The sequence below is a fragment of the Vigna umbellata genome, chromosome 5 (assembly GCF_029865625.1).
Source record: "Vigna umbellata cultivar VRB3 chromosome 5, Vumbellata_1.0, whole genome shotgun sequence".
NCBI classification, from domain to species: domain Eukaryota; kingdom Viridiplantae; phylum Streptophyta; class Magnoliopsida; order Fabales; family Fabaceae; genus Vigna; species Vigna umbellata.
Window position 1 is genome coordinate 63,879,983 of NC_142169.1, and position 17,890 is coordinate 63,897,872.

Genomic DNA, 17,890 nt, shown 5'->3' on the forward strand with positions numbered 1-17,890 from the left:
GAAAATGTTACATTATTATATACAAAACTTACTCTTCAAGTCACATCTTTACCTTTCAACAAACATAAAGAATCATGCTATCAAACCATAGTGCTATTTCTTTATCATAACCGATGCAACACTTTTCATATCTCTATCTTCAATCAAAAATTATACTATTAAATGTTATTTATATTTTACATTTTTTAATTATTTATATAAAAATGCATCTCTATCCACACATTCATGATTTCCATTTTTAAAATTTCTAAGCAATTAATGGTTCCACTGAGAAGGATGAAAATGGAATTAAGTCAGATCTACAGCAAGCCCCACTCAATCATTTTGAAGGTAACATATGATGGCTTATGTCCATCACTACACATATAAAAGGGAAAAATAATTATATCTATTAAATTTTTAAGTCTAAAAGAGAAAAATAATTATCTCTATTTAATTTTTAAGTCTGGTTTGATAGTAAGTGAAAAAATTTATTTATATAAATATAATTAAGATATACTCTAACTTAACACTTATGTTAAAAAGTAAACTCTAATTTAATTCTGCTGATTTGAAAGGTGAAATTTGTACCAGTTATATATTATAAATTGGTTAATTTGAAATACACAACTAAAAAAAGCACTGGATTAATTTTGTCTTGGTATTTATTTTTGTTTTAAGATGCTTTTCTGAATAAACTTTTATACTTATAAAATGTGAGAGTCGGATCTTCATCTAATGGTTCAGATGCTTTGGAAATAAGAATGGATGAAAAATCCCATGATAGCACACACTTCTATGCAATCAAAAGCCAAGGGAGGTAAATATTGCTTTTGATGATTCCAAAAAAAGTTAGACAACCTTTGAACCCTAGAACAGTCAAACATTGCACACATTTCAATACAGTAACTCCTCAAAACTACAAATTAACTCTGTAATCAATATCATATTCACTAAATTCCCTTTTGTCTAAACTGAATTTGAAGTTTTTTTTTCTCTCCCATGCTTAATTTGGACAGTATTATCTGGTCCTGCATTGCAGACATCACCATAAGATTCTAGGTTTAAATTTTAATATTCTATAAGGTATACGATACATCTCCTGCACAGAATATACAGTGAATGAATCTGCATACTGATCATTGTTGAATAAACACAAGTCCGTGTAATAAAGCATTTTATAATTGACCAAAATACAAGTCTAGGTAATTTTATTTGGACAATCAAAGAAAAAAGTGTAACAAAAATTGGTCAGGAACTAGAATTGATGAATAGACACTAAACCCTAAGTTCAGAAATCCATGATTGTAACTGAAAACCATAAACATGAAGGAATAATATCCAATGCTGGTTGCCAATTTCTCTCTACCTTTGGTGTTTGCTGACATTTTTCAGATCATCAAAGTGTGAGTTTGAACATGTCTGCCATGAATAGAACTCATCCAATATATACATCTACTGCATTTCTTATTCCAAAATCTTGAGCACCAATCCCAAGAACTTCTTGAATTATGGATACAAAGAATCCAAATTCTGTCAAAGAGGCCTATTGAGAAGAGAGTTCCAGATAGAATCTCCATCTTCTGCTTCTAACTCCAACCCATTACTCTCAAATGGTTGCCACAAATCCTCTACCAATTCAGCGTCTTCAGTATGAACCATTGGTACCTCTGGAGTTATACACAAGCCACATTCTGCAGAGAAATCAACATTCTGTTTGAATAGAGTGTCTTGGTGTTCTAGAGATGATGAGAAATTGTCTTCAAAATCCAAGCATTGATCTGATTTTGATATGACACCATCTTTCAGCCAAGGAAAATCAAACACTCCCATTGCCAAGTGTGAATCCCATGCCTCCAAATAATCTTCCTCTTCCATTTCCTTCTTCTTCTCCTTCGCCAAGCTTATTCCATATGCATTTCTCTTCTTTGCACTGATATTACTTTCAGAAGAAGATTCAATCTCGATTCCATCATCTTCTCGTGCTCTCTTATTCTTCTCCCATTCCATTTATATATTTTCTGCAGAAGAGAGAGATTCACCAAAAATCATTATCAACTACTATAAATCCAATACCCCTTTGACACATTCTCAATAATCAAACACAAAAAACGTATAAAACACACATCCAAAGGTTGTACTACTAAGATCGAGATTGTAATAAACAAAGAAAAACATGTGTTAAAGAAAATGTTGCTGTAAACAGAAACAAAAAAAACCATTTTTCATGTACACAGATGATTAAAGAAAAGATCATAATCCTAAGCATGATCTGTACGTAGTTGAGTACCTGAGTGGTTGGAAGGTTGAGGACAAGGAAAATGTAGGGATTTTAGGCACGTGCATCCATGTTTGAATTTGGAAGATGGTAAGGTAATAATACTATAGAGAGATAAAAGTAAAACTGTATATATCTTCTAACTCATGGAATAGAATACCGTAATATTAATCACACACATGCACACGTGCATGTGCATCTGCTTCACCCTTCTGTTGCGGTCCTATCTAGGACACCAACAATGTCATGTGAGATACGAGATGGTTCCTCATTTAGCGTTCCTAATTTTGGAAAAGGAAAGATCACAGAGTCCATCAAAGCAATACAAAAATTGTGCATCTTAGTAGCTTTCTTATTTCTCAACTAAACATGGGTGGTGGTAATATGTTTCAACTTCCAAACCTAACAACTACATCTTTTCATGTTCTTTTTTTGTGGTCATTTCAAGCATGGCAAAAGATTGGATGCATCCTTTCACCCTACATCAGTTTTTGTTCTCATTTTAATTGCACACGACAAATTAGTTAAACAACATGTCAAGTATTAAATGATTATTACAAAAAGTTAAGTAATCTTATCATATATAATAAACTATGTAAAAATTCAGATGAAAAATTGAAGCTTTCAATACATTTTAATTTTCAATCTTTAAAAATAAATAGATATAATTTTTTTTACCCTAATAATAAATTTTTTTTTTACGAATTAAATTGTTTACTACACATTTCAGTTTAAATAACATCTTAAAAAATTTAATGATTATGGGTTTACTGTAAAAATCAATTTTTAATTCAAAACTTAAGTTAAAAGTTAATTTAATTACCCCTTTTTTAATAAGATATAAAAAAAATACATTACTTACATTTCATATAGGGTCAAACTTCTTATTTCACTGATAATTTGGTCTCCCCGTGATGTGTATAAAAGAGAAAAAGAAACAACCAAAAAGCAGACACTGGAAATTGGTATTTCAGCACCAATGAGCTTCAGTTGTTTGCAGTATGTAGTTTACTTTATGGCAGGTTGTCTTGTGATTTCTGTGGTTTTGTCGTATGCCTAGAATCTGTCGTAGATTTTAAGCCTCACTGGGTAAAATCATTAGATGAGATACGTTAACATTATAACGTTATAACATTATAGTTGAATTGGTGGTGAAGAGCTAAAAATGGCTTAAAATGCGTCAAAAATCTAATGACCTGCTTTGCTTTGAATGGAAAAAAGATTTGATTCAACTTCTGTGTGCCACTATGCCAAATACAATGGGACACTCTGTAGCTAGCACTAGCAAGGTAAGCAAATTTACACTCTGTAGCTAGTTCTGGATAAAGTAAGTTAACTAAAACTTAGAAGCTGAATCAAATACAAATCTTTTTGGTCTAATTTGATTATGAAATTACAAGCTTAGTCCAAAACAGCCCTAAAAGTTATATAATCCGAAAGTTCTATAATCTTGGCCTAATGGCAACTTCTTCACCTCTATAAAATTGTGAAATGCCTCATTTATCTTTATCTTCTTTTTCCATCTTCTTCCTCCTTCACCAGGGTACCCCCTCTCCCCTTTCTTCCGATTGGTACTTTTTATTTCTGGATTGCATAATTCATAAATAATGTTTTGAATGAAAAAAAAAATTTTATAAAAAAAAATTCAGATTATATAATCTAAGATGTCTAATAAATTATACAAAGACATTTTTTGTTATAAAGAAAAAAAATCTGGATTGTTAAATCCTGGAGTCACTTTCAAATCCCACAATCCACAAATTATTGCTGAAAACCAAAAGGACCAAAAGAACTTAAATCACTATGATATGTTAACTTCTTTTAGGTAGAAAAAGCATGAGAGGTAAAAAATGTAAGACTAAAGGAAGACACAACTAGAAGGATGATCAAACATAAAAGGATTAATTATGGCAAAACATAGAAGGAGATGAGAGAAAGCAAGGGCATTTCTATTTTTTACATACCGATGGAGGTGCAAGATGAAATCATGGGGATGGAGAAAGAAATATCCAATACAGAACACTACATTACTCAATAAAGTGCTGTTCTAAATGACCAAAAATACTCGTTTTGACTAAAAAATTCTTGTCTACACTTGCGGTTCTCTAAAAGCACTATACCAACTTGTCTTTTGAAAATGGTCACCTGAATGAACCCAGATCAAAATATCCTTGCAAACCTAGGCATGCTCTGAAGCCTCTACCGTCAAAATTTTCCTTGTCCATCATGGGGAAGGATATAATGTCTCCAAAAATGATAAAGACAACTGAAGGGGCGAAGGTAAAATGTAAAATAATAAGCATACAAAAATGTGAAACTATGTCACACAAATCAATTGTACCAAAACTCTAAGTACAGTAGTTCATTTCATCCCCTCCAAGCTATCTAAATATCTATACAATTACAAACCAAAGTTGATACTTAACATTTCTGCACATATAATAAAATACAACAATATCATTTACAGCTCAACAACACCGAGTTTATGACATGCATGAGAAGGCGGATTGTGCTCGCTTCAGAAGGGGAGGTGGTAGGTAAATTCCGATGATGGCCAAGTGTGTGGGACACTTGATCTAATATTCGCCGCACATGTGCTGCAATCCTTGGATCTGCCGGGTTTATAGCAGCTGCCACATCTGTCATCCATGCCAATTTTCGGGGTGTGTCTGTACTGATGTCACAGGACAACTGCTGTAGAAGAGACAGAAGTACTCCTTGGCTTAATGGCAAGGGCACCATTGCCAAAATGCCAGATAAATCAACCTGGATAGGAAAAGGTACAAAATTGTTCATTAGATACATTGTAGTGGACTTTAATCATGCAAACTATAAAAAAGGTGTTTACCAGTAATGATATGCAGAGGTGTGATTTGATTTTGTTTTGGTATATTTGGAGCGATTGGAATGAGTTTATGAGATGTGAGTTCACTCTGAACTTAGTGTGTGTTTCGTTTGGTGCTTTCAGAATGTGAAAAATTGAAATTATTCAAACATAGTTTCTAGAGTGACGCCTTCTATAAAAAGATCGATGTCAAACCAAACATGCAATTAGACATAAAAAATGGGGTGGTCCAATGCTTGAGGTTCCCAACTAATGCTGGGTGGGAAAAGTAGACATTTAGAACATTTCCCCCTCAAGTGAGAAGCTATTTTCAAGATTTGAACCCATGAGTTTCAGGTCACAAGGCAGCAATCTTTCCATCATGGCAAGGCTCATCCTCTCTTAAGTTAGAGAGAAAGTTGGACCCAAATTATTATAGGAACTGGGAATCTATTTCACATTTAAAATTGTTTTTATTTACTTTAGTAGTGACCCCATAAAAATTTAAAATCTTTTTTACCTCAGGAAAAACTCAAAATTGTCTACAGGTTAACAATATTTCCTCATAATCACTTAATATTTTATTGAAATATACAGAAGCAAATTGTCATTTCCTTGAATTTAGGGAAAAGGAAGAGGAAAAAGCTCCCCTTTCACTTTGTTTCGTTTTGATTAGTTTCTAAGCACCATTTCCAACAAAAAGTAATTCTGAGTAGCAACTCAAGTCAACAGAAGAAAGATATGTCCATCATACCTGAGAACATAACCAAGAAACTAATGAAACGTCACTTCTATGAAGGGCTCCTGTAAATGCTTCCTCAAATTTTCTCTCACTTATCAACCTTGATAGTTCTTTGGTAGGATCCTCAGTCTGTCAAAGTGCAAGTCATCTCAAAGTATTAAATAGAAAGAACACTCATCAAAATAGAAAGTAAAGGGAATGACGAACCAACATACCATCTCATGCATGCCATTGTTAGTTTGTGCTACAAAGGGATCCACTGTTACTTTGGAGTTAGCTGCAATTTCTAACAGTTTACGTTGGCCATCAGCCAATTGTCCACTCAAAGTTTGGGTGATTGATGATGCTGAACTAATTGTATCCTGTGTAATCATAACACTACACATTGAGTATTCAAACATGACAAACCAGACGTTTAAGGCAGAGAGAGAAGAAAGGCCACTAATATATGTTACAAGGTAGTGAAGATCGCCCACTGCACGACAGAATCTTGGTTCATAATTAATTAGCTTCTCATTTCCAATAATAAGACAAGATTCAAACATCTTGTGGACATGTATATCTAACTTGAGAGAGAAAAATGAAAAAAGTGCTCAAGAGAGATTATTTCATCTCTTAGCTAATTCATTCATTTATAGGAACCCTTGTATCAAAGATATATACAAAAAATTAACGATCAGCCTACACATAGGTCAGATAGGTAATACAATGCATAAGCTAACCTATTAAACTAAGTTAAAACAATTCTTACACTGACATAAAAAGTAACTGGATATTTTCCTTATAATAACAACTGAGAAAATTAAAACACAGTTCCAAAAAATAATCAGAATTTGTTCAGATTACTCCTAGAAAGAATTTAGCAAATAGAAATGTGTTGCACACTTCTCAAAAGAACAAACAGACTATTCAACCATATATCATAAAAACTAATTAAATTGCATTTGACTAGTGCCACACAGCTTAAAACAAAGGTGTAACAATATCTTTGCAAATGGAGATAAAAAATAGAATCCCAAGTAAAGAAAGGGAAAAATGTATATAGGAGGAAAAACCCATTGAAGGTAAAATTCATCATAGCTGTTTTCAAGATAACCATCCTACACATACCCTCAACGTCATGGCTAGAGGAGAATAAGTAGAATCAAACTGCTGTTGAATAGCAGCTGTGTGCTTCACAAGTCCATTTTGAAAAGCAACATCAATTTGCTCAAACATAGCCTTGCAAGACATCTCAAATGCCGGAACGACTGAAGCTTCCAAACTAGTCTTAAGTCCCTCCTACAAATTACAAACAAAACCATAAGAAATGATTAACCAAACCCACACTGTTTTGAAAGCAATCTAAAAATAAACCCAAAATATGAAAAAAAAATTTGAATTGTACTGTGACCAAAGTATTAAAAAGTGCAGGCAATGAGAAATGGGTTTCAAATAATTAAATTGTGTAGAAGAATGATTGGATATAGCCTAGAAACAATAATATAATAAATCTAGGATAACCCAATAAAGGATCCAGCAATCTAAAAAGCTAGCAAAACGAAACCTATAGCAAAATATAGAATTCTAGAACCCATAAATTGCAAGTGGTTTGAAGGAACAGTGCACATCATTTACGGTAACAGCCACAGCCACCTCACTTCATTTCCAAATTTCACTTCCATTAGGGGGTATGAAGCTGTTGATCCAATTGTGAGGTCTCCATTACAACTACATCAAGTGTGATGGAACTAGGTTGTTGGTTAGTTCTGTCGGCACCCGATGTAGCAGTAATGCATGCTCTAATGGCTGTTTTAGCAAGCCCCGACAAGTGGTTCTACACCATTCACAGTGCCCATGATGAAAATGCATTTCAGAAATGCAAAAAATGTATGTGTTGTTGCCCTGGCTGATATAACTATTGTACTGTTGTGACATCGAGATGGATGCAAAGAGATTCAAGAGAAAGCTAAGGACATGTAGTGCCCTTGAGAACAGTCAGAAATTGAAGAACCACCCCATTTAGTCTTACCATCTCTTCATGGAAAGCTTATTGAGGGGATTGTATATGAATTTGTTTCTAGAAATTGATAGAAAAGGATTTGAGAAGACGAAAAGCACATCAAAGGAGAAACTATACATTTGCCACGCTAGAATATTTACTAAAAATAACAGGAAGCTTCTGAAGCAGTTAAAAAGGTGAAAGATGGAACTGATTCTGCAATGGTTAGAAAGTTCGATAAGGATTTATTTGAGTCCAATTTTACCTACAGAATCTTCAGACTCATAGATTGGGCCTATTAGTATTCACAGGAGTTAAATTTCATTACGCTATCTAAGACATTATTTCTATTCCACTATCCTAGACATCAATTCTAAGAATATACACAATTTCCAACAACCAAGGATAGGGACTTGGATGTTATGGGTTGTCTAGCACACATCGAGTGATGTGGGAAGCCCGGTGGAGTATTTAAGCATTTAGTTTTCTCTTTTTAACAACTTGCTTCTAAGGATGGGTTCCCCAAAAGTGATTTATCAATTAGCATTACAGTTGGTTATATGTGTCTCAAAAATGACTACCCAAGGAAAACTCTCACTTGTGGAGATTCTAATTAAAATGTTGAGTGAAATGCCATTGAGCAAAGTGTTAGAGTGAAAGCTACCAAGAAGGCAGCACTCAACGATAGTGCATGATAGGGACTTAGGTATTATGGGTACCTAAGTCCTAAATCAAGTAACATGGGATGCTCTGTGGAGTACTTAAGTGAGAGTGACTCTTCCCCCTTAACAGCTAGTTTTTAAGGGTGGGTTCCCAGAGTGCTTGGAAACTTATGAAATATACAGCAATGATAAAACACAGGAACCACAGGCAGACAGAAGTTCACACTCGTCACAATAAAAATAAATCATGTAAAAAAAGCTTTAATAGATATTTTTGTTGTTGACCTCAAGCTGCTTACCTGAAGAGCTTGCTTGCCAGAGGTTTGAAATTGTGTCTGTATCTGCCTAGCCACGGTAGCTTCAAGTTTTGAACCAACTGATTTTTCTAGTTGATTCAATGCCTTGTCTCCCACCCCCTTCTGCAGAATTCATGGCACAACCTTGGTCAAACATACTCAAGCAAAAATGAGCATTTTAGCAGATAAAAAATTGATTTGGGAATAACAACTGAAGAACTAAAATTGGCACACAGATTTCTGAAAACATTTCAGTTCACCATATGACATGGCATCCAACTTGCAAAGTACTGTCTGAAAAGTTGTAAATTGACAAGAAAAAAACTAAGCTAACATAGGCACAAATATATTTACTATTTGAGCAGTGGCACTTTCAAATGTTGAAATTGATTAACTTGAATTTGGGTTAGGTCTAACTCAAATCCAAAAGGTAGATCATGAGGTGAGGATAAATAAACCATGTCTTTATAAGCTCTACCTTTGGCATATCTATGGTTAATGTGTATCTCAAAAGACACCTCATGTGTCAAGGATTGGACTTCTAGGATAGGAGATTGTAGGATTGCATTGTTTTTTTCATATGGCACTAGTAAAGTTGTATGGCCAAGATTGCACTAGACAATCCATGGGGCCAGATAGATTTACTGTGTATTGCACTTGGAAAGCTGCAGTGTCAAGTGAATTTTTGGACAGTTGAAGGTGGACCAATATGATATCTACGATAAGCTTTAATACTATCTTGAATTCGGGTTGGGCCTAGTTCAATCTCAAAAGCTAACTCATGAGGTGAGAATTGTCCAAGACTCTAGTTCTACTTTAGCCATATTTATAGTCCAATGTGAAGTTACAACATATACAAACCTGGAATGATTCTGTAATAGCTGAAGATATTGTTTTCTCTATAACTTGACTTAATGAACGAGTAATGGTTGTTCCAATTGAAGATATTTCCTTCTTAATGATTTTCTCCAATATAGATGACATATCTTTGTTTACATAATTGGAGATCAAATTTGTTATTTGCTGTGTCCGATCTCGCTCTAGCTTCTCTTGCTTTGCATTTTCTTCCTGTAATCGAGCCCACAAAGCATCAGTGTGAGCCTTGACAACTTTCTCCATGTTTCGACCCAAGGATCCTTCTAATCTTTTGCCTTCCTTAGTGACTGGAACAGAAACCATTGCATTCATCTGCTTTTGCATTTCTTTATGCATGCTTAACAACTGTAAAATATATGAAATGAAGGAGATTAAGAAACTGAAAAAATCCTAAGAATAGCTCATTGAGTGACAGGAATATATGAGAAGCAAAACCATATTAAAGACATAAAAAGATCCTTTACTAGGAATGAAATAGTTCCTATAAATGTTATTTTGGATTGATGCAAAGGGGAGTGGTATCGGTACAAGAACTAGCAGTCCAAAAATAGAAACAACTTTATGCTACGATTGTATCATATCATGAAATCATAAAACAGTGGAGAATACAGTGCTTGTATTGCTGATCAATCTTTCAGAATAACTCGAATGGAAAAAGCCAAGCAAGATACATGTGAGGAAAATGACACAACCGATTGGGCTTCACTACAGGACATGTATATTCCACTAATCCATTCTAGAACTTCACATGCCACACATTGCCTTTATCCCCAAAAAAGATGTTTCATATTGTATCTAAACTAATGCATATAGACACTTCCACAAAGTTCGACAGAATCCCAAATTTGATCATGATGAAAATTGTTAAGAAGTGAACTTTAAGTCTAACTCAACCTCACAAAATCAGTTTGTAAGGTGAGATTTGCACCCACTTATTTACTCTAAATTAACCTTATCTCTAGTCGTATAGTCTAGCAAAGATAGAACAAACTATTAATCTAGAAAACAATTATGAGTGCTCTATATGCAGCATACTGAATCCATATCACGCTACTCATAACACTGTAAAAATAATATGTAATATAAATATACAAGTATAGGGAAAAATTGCAACATGTTAAGTAGCCAGTAAAATAAAAACATGGTTCAAATGCAAATTAATGACCTGGCCCATCATCTCCTGCATAGCAGATAACTGTGGTAAGGCAGCTTCTATAGATGATCCTCCAGAATTTCCACCTTGATCGTTTGATGAATCTGCTGAATTAAAAGGACTGGGAGATGCAGAAGATGCACCAGACAAATGTGAAGTTTTCCCTTTTTGTCTTTTACCTTTCACAGAAGGTGTAGGTGATTGCACAGTAGTAGTCATGGTTTCTGATTCACTGATGTTTGTAGGTACATCCTTACTTGTGTCTTGAACTTCTTCCTCAACAGAGTTACAACTTTGACCAGGTGCATCAATGGTCTTAATGTTATCAGCTTGATGAGCTGCCTCAATGTCATAATAAGTCTCTCTAGCCATCTGAATGCCTAGATCAGAGGCCTGAGAATAAAATAACTTCTCTTTCTTCTCAGTAACATTGGTGTGAGAGTCTCTGTCTCTTTCACTCTCAGTACTTTCTTGATTAGAACCCATCTCCCCTATAACTTTAACATCTACTTCAATGTTTTCTGTATCACTACGGGCAACCACATCTTGAACATTCATACCTTGAGAAGTATGGGAATTCTCAGAAGATAAAGCAGTTTTAGAGAATATCTCAGATGGAGTTACCAAATGGGTTGGGTGTTTATATGTTGCTTGGGTATTAGAAACCACAGAAACATCATTTGAAACAACTTTATCATCCTTTCTTAAATTGTCACCTGATGCAGGCACATCTGCCATATCTTTTTCAGACTCCATTCTCCGTTCAGATGAAGAATCAAGATTTGTCTGGTCACTGCTATGGTCAGCAGCTGTAGAACTAGTCTCTAAACTATTTGATGAATTTTTCAAACCAGATAACTTGTGGGACAATCTTGGACTCTGAGGAAGTGGAGGTGGAGCACTTTGAATATGTTCAAAACCATTACGAGAAGGTACATCATTAGCCTTGGTCTCTGCTTCTGATATAGAAGATATAGAAGCTTCAGGTGGTAAAACTGAAATATCTGATGAAGGCAAATTTACAACCAGGCTCGCAACAGGAGCACTTTCAGAACTGCTAGAATGAACTTGTGGCATATTTCCAGTTTCCAGATTAGTCGATCCATCAATAGCATCAAAAGAACGTGATAAATTGGATTCTGTTTTCTCAAGTTCAACATTGTCCAAGGGTGGAGGCAAACATTGTGACAAATTGAGTCCATACTGTTGAATAGCTTGTGTTTGGACACAATATATCTGCACAATATGCTCTCCATCTGGTAAATTATCACTGGTTCCTGTAAGACTTAATATAGGCATTGTGACTGTGAACTCAGCAATGTAATCCATGCGGGTAGCAGTTGGATTGGATCCATACTCTATGTGCACAGCATATATTGTATTTTTCTTGGCATTTGCAAGCAGAAATAAACCAGCACGGGGCAATGCTACAACTTGAATAAAGAATGCACCCTCGGGGTTGGATTCAGACGAACTTCTTATGTCCAAAGTCTGAATACAATGCCATGACTCAGAATCACTAGGCAATAGCCAGCCTTCCTCATTATCAGAGACCCATATCTTCACTTCCTGATTTAGTGGCCCCTGTGGAAAAGGGAAAAAATATATATATTTATACACACACACACACAAAGGAAATTAGTTTTGAAAGATGTGAGGGGAAACTAATGCCACTACAAGAGGGACAGATTCAATGACTTTTTTTTGGGAAAAGTCACATAACTTTAGTTAATTTTCATGTGTTGAATGGTCAACTTCAGTTTTCAAAAAAAAAATAAAATAAACAAATTAAAAATTGAACAAAGTTAACTAAAGTTACATGACTCTTCTCTGGAAAAAGTCACTGAATCTGTTTCCCAAAACAAAAGACAAAGCTGATCAGGTAAGGATCCAATTAAATAAATATTTTTTGAAGTCTTTAGCACAGAGAGCATTGCATTATTCTGTTTTTCTAGACAAACTATTTGAACATCATTTTAAGAGTGATTACTTATATAGTTCATTATTGTTATTTTAAAGACTATAAATGATTGCATTTGCTATCAGATAACTTTATTCGTTTTCTATTCATACTCACTCAGTTACAATCGATTAGACAATTAAAAGTTATTTATTAACTTTTAGTTACAGGGCAAACTTATTATGAACATTAATATATAATGCTTGACAAGAGATACCAATAAATATTTCTTTTTTCCTAACACAGTTATTGATGTATCAAAATAACATTTGTTATACTACTTATTCTTGTTCAAAAAAGTTTAATTTAAATTCAATTACAAAGGATTTTTGCAAAGTACGAGATCTATTTCTAATCAAGGTTAAGACTAGAAGAACATACCGCTGTGATAAGAACAATGTGCTCAGGACGATGAGGAGCAGTCAAGAATGTCACAGAATTTACAGGTTTACCGTCGTGTGGTCTTAAAACAGCAAGTGGTGTTGCCTTACGTTCTTCCCATATCTTCACCTGTTGACAAAAACAAGTTATTTAGAATTTCAAAATAGAAGAATGATTGTAACATTCATTCATATTCCAAACTTCAAGACGTAGAATAATGACAACTGTTCATTTGGGACTCCAACCTTTTCACTGATAAAACAACTCTAAAATGGGATGAAAAACTAAACAAAGCAACAAAACAAGGCAAGGAGAGAGACAGATAGAGACAAATGCAGACCGTGCCATCAGCTGAAGCTGAAGCTAATCGACTCTTCATCCATTGGCACATTGACAACTCAGTCACATTGCCATCATGCTTACCAACAAGATGCACCCCATCAATCAACTTATCAATGGAACATTTGAGAGGCTCCTCTGCAGAAAAAGTTTCACCCCTTCCAGCTTTCATACTATCGATTTTGAGGATACGGTTTCCAATAGCAACCATTAATATCTCCTGTATGAAAAATTCCAAATGATAAGATAACTTTTAAAGGAGTTAACACCAACTGGAAGATAATAAACTTAAAGACCAAATTAAAGTTGCTGTTACTTGTTTGTGGGGATGCCAGCATACTCTTGGATGAACAGACTCACTCTCTCCTAATATTTGAAGTGCTAGGATAACTTTTCCAGTAATTTGAGGCTTGTCGTCCTCATCAGGGCCCTCATTGATTTTCCATACAAATATTCTCCCATCAGTGCTAGCACTGTGAACAGAAGTATATTCAAGGGTAAAATAATCAATAAACTTCAAACTGAAATAATGAAACTAGAAAATCAGACTTCAATATTCAGAAATGCTTGAAGAGAAAGAACCCTCAGCAGCTTTTTTTATGATCATGCAGTAATAAAAAATATCAATTACAAGATTCATCAATTGAAGGATGAGAGATAAATCAAATACTAACCCAATAAAAACTAAAACATGGTACGATAATGGAAGAAACCAGGTAAGTAAATCAAATCTCAACGATAACACAAGAAACATAAATTACCTGGCCAACAGGTGAAGATCCTCAGCGAAGAATGCCATGTCTGTCACTCTCTACATAAAAAGGAGATATGCATAAACTGGAGACGGGTACAGATTGAAATTTGATAAAAGAGAAAACATCTAAAATGCATGTAACAACAGTGAACTCACTATAAGTTTTAAGAGTTAGTGCATGCCTCGCATGTAGAAAGTTGCAAGTATAAGAGCATTATCAACCCAATCGAACAGTTACAAAGAGTATGCACATCATAACGGTGGCTGAAGAACAGGATTTGTAGGTTGCGTATATGGTTCTATATCAATAAGTATATAATCCAAGCCAATTAAAAGTAAACAGAGTCAAAAACAAAAGTCCAAAGCAATCTTTCTCAGACATCATGAAAGCTCACGTGTCCTGTTTTCAAGAAATATATCGCCATTCTCACAACCCGCTATTTAAACTTGGCATTATGTACAGTCCTTCGCATTTCTTAGGTACACAGTCCTAACAAATTTGAGGTAAAAACATAATCTTGTTCATTTATTTTCATGCGGCAACAGACAACAAAGGCAGTTTATTCGCAATCACTGCTCAGTGCAAAAAGAATATAACTTCGTCATATAAAACCTAAGTTTATATCACCCAACTGAAAGCACTAACACACATCAAGCTTAATCAGTGTCAATGTCAAACAGGAAAAGGCCAAGCAACCGAATCCCAGAGCCAATCCATCAACTCCTCGCACCAAGAAGCCACATTTGAATAAACAAACACCAGAAGTACTACATATTAATCATTAAAGAAGCACAAAAATTAACATCGCATTCGCAGTCAGGCCAAAACAACCGCAACACAACTCACCTGAGTATGACCTCGAAGCAAATATCTCAATGCAGTATTGATATTAAGCACCCGGATGGCCCCAAGTTTGAGTCCATAGCATATGTAAGACTTATTCACAGCGATTTGGCGTCCAAGCACAAGACCGGGATCGGAAGCATACTTGGTGATTGGAGTGACTTCAAGCTGAGGCTGCACCTCCCCAGGAATCCTAACATCAATGTCATACACAGCATGCTCTCCAATCAAGTGGCGCCCCTTGGGCAGCTTGCTGCTGAGCATCCTGGTAGGAGTGGACTGAGGACTAGCCAGATTCACAGGAGAGCCCGAGAGCTGTGTGGATGGCAACCCTGAAGGGTTTGGTGGCACTGAAAAATCAGAAACCATGGGTGATGAAGATGTGCCAGAAGGAGATGAGTACACAACCGAAGGTTCCTGATTGGAGGGAGGGTTTTGGGTGCCCAGCAAGGCCATGAGGCGAGCACCGGTGGTGGGATTGGGGGATGAAGGAAGGTGTGGTGAGGAGGGAGAAGAGGAAGGGGGTGGGAAAATAGTAGGTCTTTGAGGGGCGTGCATTTGAGGGAGGTGGTGAAGGATGAGAGGGTGCTCTTGGTGTTGTTGTTGGTGGTGAAGGGCTGGATAGGGGAGAAAGTGAGGGTGATGATAAGGGTATGTGCCAGTCGGCGGGGGATAGGAGGAAGAGGGGGTAGGGTAGGAAGAAGGAGGGGGTGTGGAAGGAGAAGGAGAAGGGAATGATGGAGAAGAGTTCAAATTTGAAGGATTAGGGATAGAGGGTGATGCTGCTGATGCTGCTGGTGGTGGAGTCTTGAAAAGCTTATTGAAATCAAAATGGGCTGTCTGTGGTTGTTGTTGAGGTTGCTGCTGCTGCTGTTGATTTAGATTCCCAGATGAAGCCATAAACTTTGACCAAAAATCAAGGAAAAAATCCCAAACTTTTGAATGTACAAACAATCAGATGGGATCTGGGAGGAGCTGATTGTGAGATCTGAGATTGATTTATCTGCCTCCTCTTTCTTCCTCACACTGCTACTTCGGACTTTGTTCTGTGTGTTTCCTCGTACCAGCTTAGTATTCCCAGAAAAATAAATAAATTTAAAAAAAAAAAGGAGAGAGAAAAAGAAAATGGTGGTTTTCAACACATACCAGTTTCTATGTTTTGCTATGTTTTTCTTTCTTTTCTGGTTTTCTTGTGTTCTTCTTGTCTTGGTCTCCTCTTCTCTGGTGTGACCAGAATTGGACGAGTGCTAGAGGAAATTGGTGTGAAGAGAAGAAGGTTTAATCAACAATTTGCGTTTTTGCATCGTCCAGTTTAAAAAATAGCAGCCAAAGGAAGGGGATTTGAGAACAATGGCAATGGCAAGCATCACAGCACTACAAAGATAAAAATGGTGATGAGGAACCAAAATCTAATAATTTCTTTTTTCTATCTAGAATTTAGTATATGAATTGTTTATTGCGCATGAAATCAATAAAAATAAATGCAGTTTATCATTATTGATTTTTTTATTTTATGTCCAGCTTACACTAAATTATACATATACTTATTTTTACCATCTCTGTAGGTTCTTCAAATTTAGAGTTACAAATTACCTCAACCCGTCATTTCAATAATTTTTCAAATAATGACACTTTTTTTTAATGTAGCTTTGAGATTTGGTAGTAAAAAATTAATGGTGTAAACAATTTTTTTACGTTGATGTCCAATTACAGATTTTATTTATTTTTCAGTAATGTTCTAAGAAATTATATATATATATATATATATATATATATATATTGTACAGTTATTTTTTACCTAATTTTGGATATATCATTTGGTGTTAAGGGATACATATTAATTTAATAAGTTGGTGATTAAGAGTCTCATTATCATACATTATATTACAGTTTCAACCATATTAATTAAATAGTGTACCTTAACTTTTAGGAAACTCCATGTCCTAAAAGACAAAAGACTAAATAGAAAAATTATGACTTGTTTTCTGCCTTAATTTTAAGTGTGTAGAACTCCTATTGATACTAAATTTTGCAGAGAAAATTGAAAAACATTAGAAGAAGCTAATGGATTAAAACATTGAGACGGCAGTTTGAGAAGTCCCTTGGGCTTGTGGCATTATCATAGGTTGTCTTTCCTCACGTATCATTTCTTTCGCTGAAAAAAAGAAAACCAAAACCAACTAATTATTCAACCTTTCATTCTTTCTCTATTTTTACAAAGATAACGATACTTTGATAACATTTTTTTACAATATTTTAATATCATCTACGTGTCATCTTATGATTGGTCCATGTTAGTGTTTATAATTATTATTATTGATTCTAAAGTAATTTTGGACCAATCACAGAATAATACATAGATGATGTTAAAATATTATAAAAAAAAATATTGTCAAAGTATCATTATCCTTTTAAAGATATCATTGCATTATTAATTTCGTGTTTATCTAATTATTTCATATATATATAAAATAATTCTAAATATACTTTTTCTTATCAAGCATCAGTGCTTCAACCAGATACAGAATATAGATAGGATCGATTCAAATTTGGACTCCCAAAATATTGTTTATTATTGGAATTTATATTATATTTTTTAAGGTTTTGAATTGTGTTCTTTCTATAATTAACTAGTCATCAATTTTAAGGAAATAGATTATATCTTGATATAATAATTTCCACCGTTTAAAAGCAGTTGACTAATAATTTGAATCAAATGGATAATCTCAGTGTATCATTTCTGTCAAATTTAAAGTGTTATTGAATTAATAAGTCTTTTTTTTTCTTTTGACCATTTAGCTTTGGTGATCAATTTGAAGGG

At 34.8% G+C, this 17,890-nt stretch overlaps 2 protein-coding genes across 3 annotated transcripts; both read right to left on the reverse strand.

Annotated features, from left to right (window-relative positions):
• Nucleotides 1-1,139: 1,139 nt before the first annotated feature.
• Nucleotides 1,140-2,466, reverse strand: LOC124848618 (uncharacterized). The gene is made up of 2 exons (XM_047326341.2): nt 2,270-2,466; nt 1,140-2,000 (listed from the first exon to the last, which is right to left on the reverse strand). The coding sequence occupies exon 2, from the start codon at nt 1,987-1,989 to the stop codon at nt 1,516-1,518; it is 474 nt and encodes a 157-aa protein (XP_047182297.1). The 5' UTR covers nt 1,990-2,000; nt 2,270-2,466; the 3' UTR covers nt 1,140-1,515.
• A 2,072-nt stretch (nt 2,467-4,538) lies between these two features.
• On the reverse strand, nt 4,539-16,464 carry LOC124848637 (enhancer of mRNA-decapping protein 4-like). 2 transcript variants are annotated; one of them, XM_047326362.2, is made up of 13 exons: nt 16,216-16,464; nt 15,073-16,115; nt 14,233-14,282; nt 13,788-13,944; nt 13,473-13,691; nt 13,133-13,261; nt 10,804-12,375; nt 9,624-9,983; nt 8,766-8,885; nt 6,934-7,104; nt 6,039-6,185; nt 5,836-5,952; nt 4,539-5,023 (listed from the first exon to the last, which is right to left on the reverse strand). In XM_047326362.2, the coding sequence occupies exons 2-13, from the start codon at nt 15,967-15,969 to the stop codon at nt 4,715-4,717; spliced, it is 4,248 nt and encodes a 1,415-aa protein (XP_047182318.2). In that variant the 5' UTR covers nt 15,970-16,115; nt 16,216-16,464; the 3' UTR covers nt 4,539-4,714. The 2 variants fall into 2 exon arrangements, with proteins under 2 accessions (XP_047182318.2, XP_087971605.1); XM_088115479.1 differs by having other exon boundaries at nt 15,073-16,136.
• Between the last annotated feature and the right edge of the window lie 1,426 nt (nt 16,465-17,890).

Coding starts and splice junctions, on each gene's coding strand:
- LOC124848618 (XM_047326341.2), bottom strand. CDS start 1,989: ATGGAATGGGAGAAGAATAAGAGAGCACGAGAAGATGATGGAATCGAG.
- LOC124848637 (XM_047326362.2), bottom strand. CDS start 15,969: ATGGCTTCATCTGGGAATCTAAATCAACAGCAGCAGCAGCAACCTCAA. Junction 8,886..9,623: donor CTATTACAGAATCATTCCAG/GTTTGTATATGT, acceptor TGAATTCTGCAG/AAGGGGGTGGGAGACAAGGC. Junction 7,105..8,765: donor CTGGCAAGCAAGCTCTTCAG/GTAAGCAGCTTG, acceptor TGTAATTTGTAG/GAGGGACTTAAGACTAGTTT.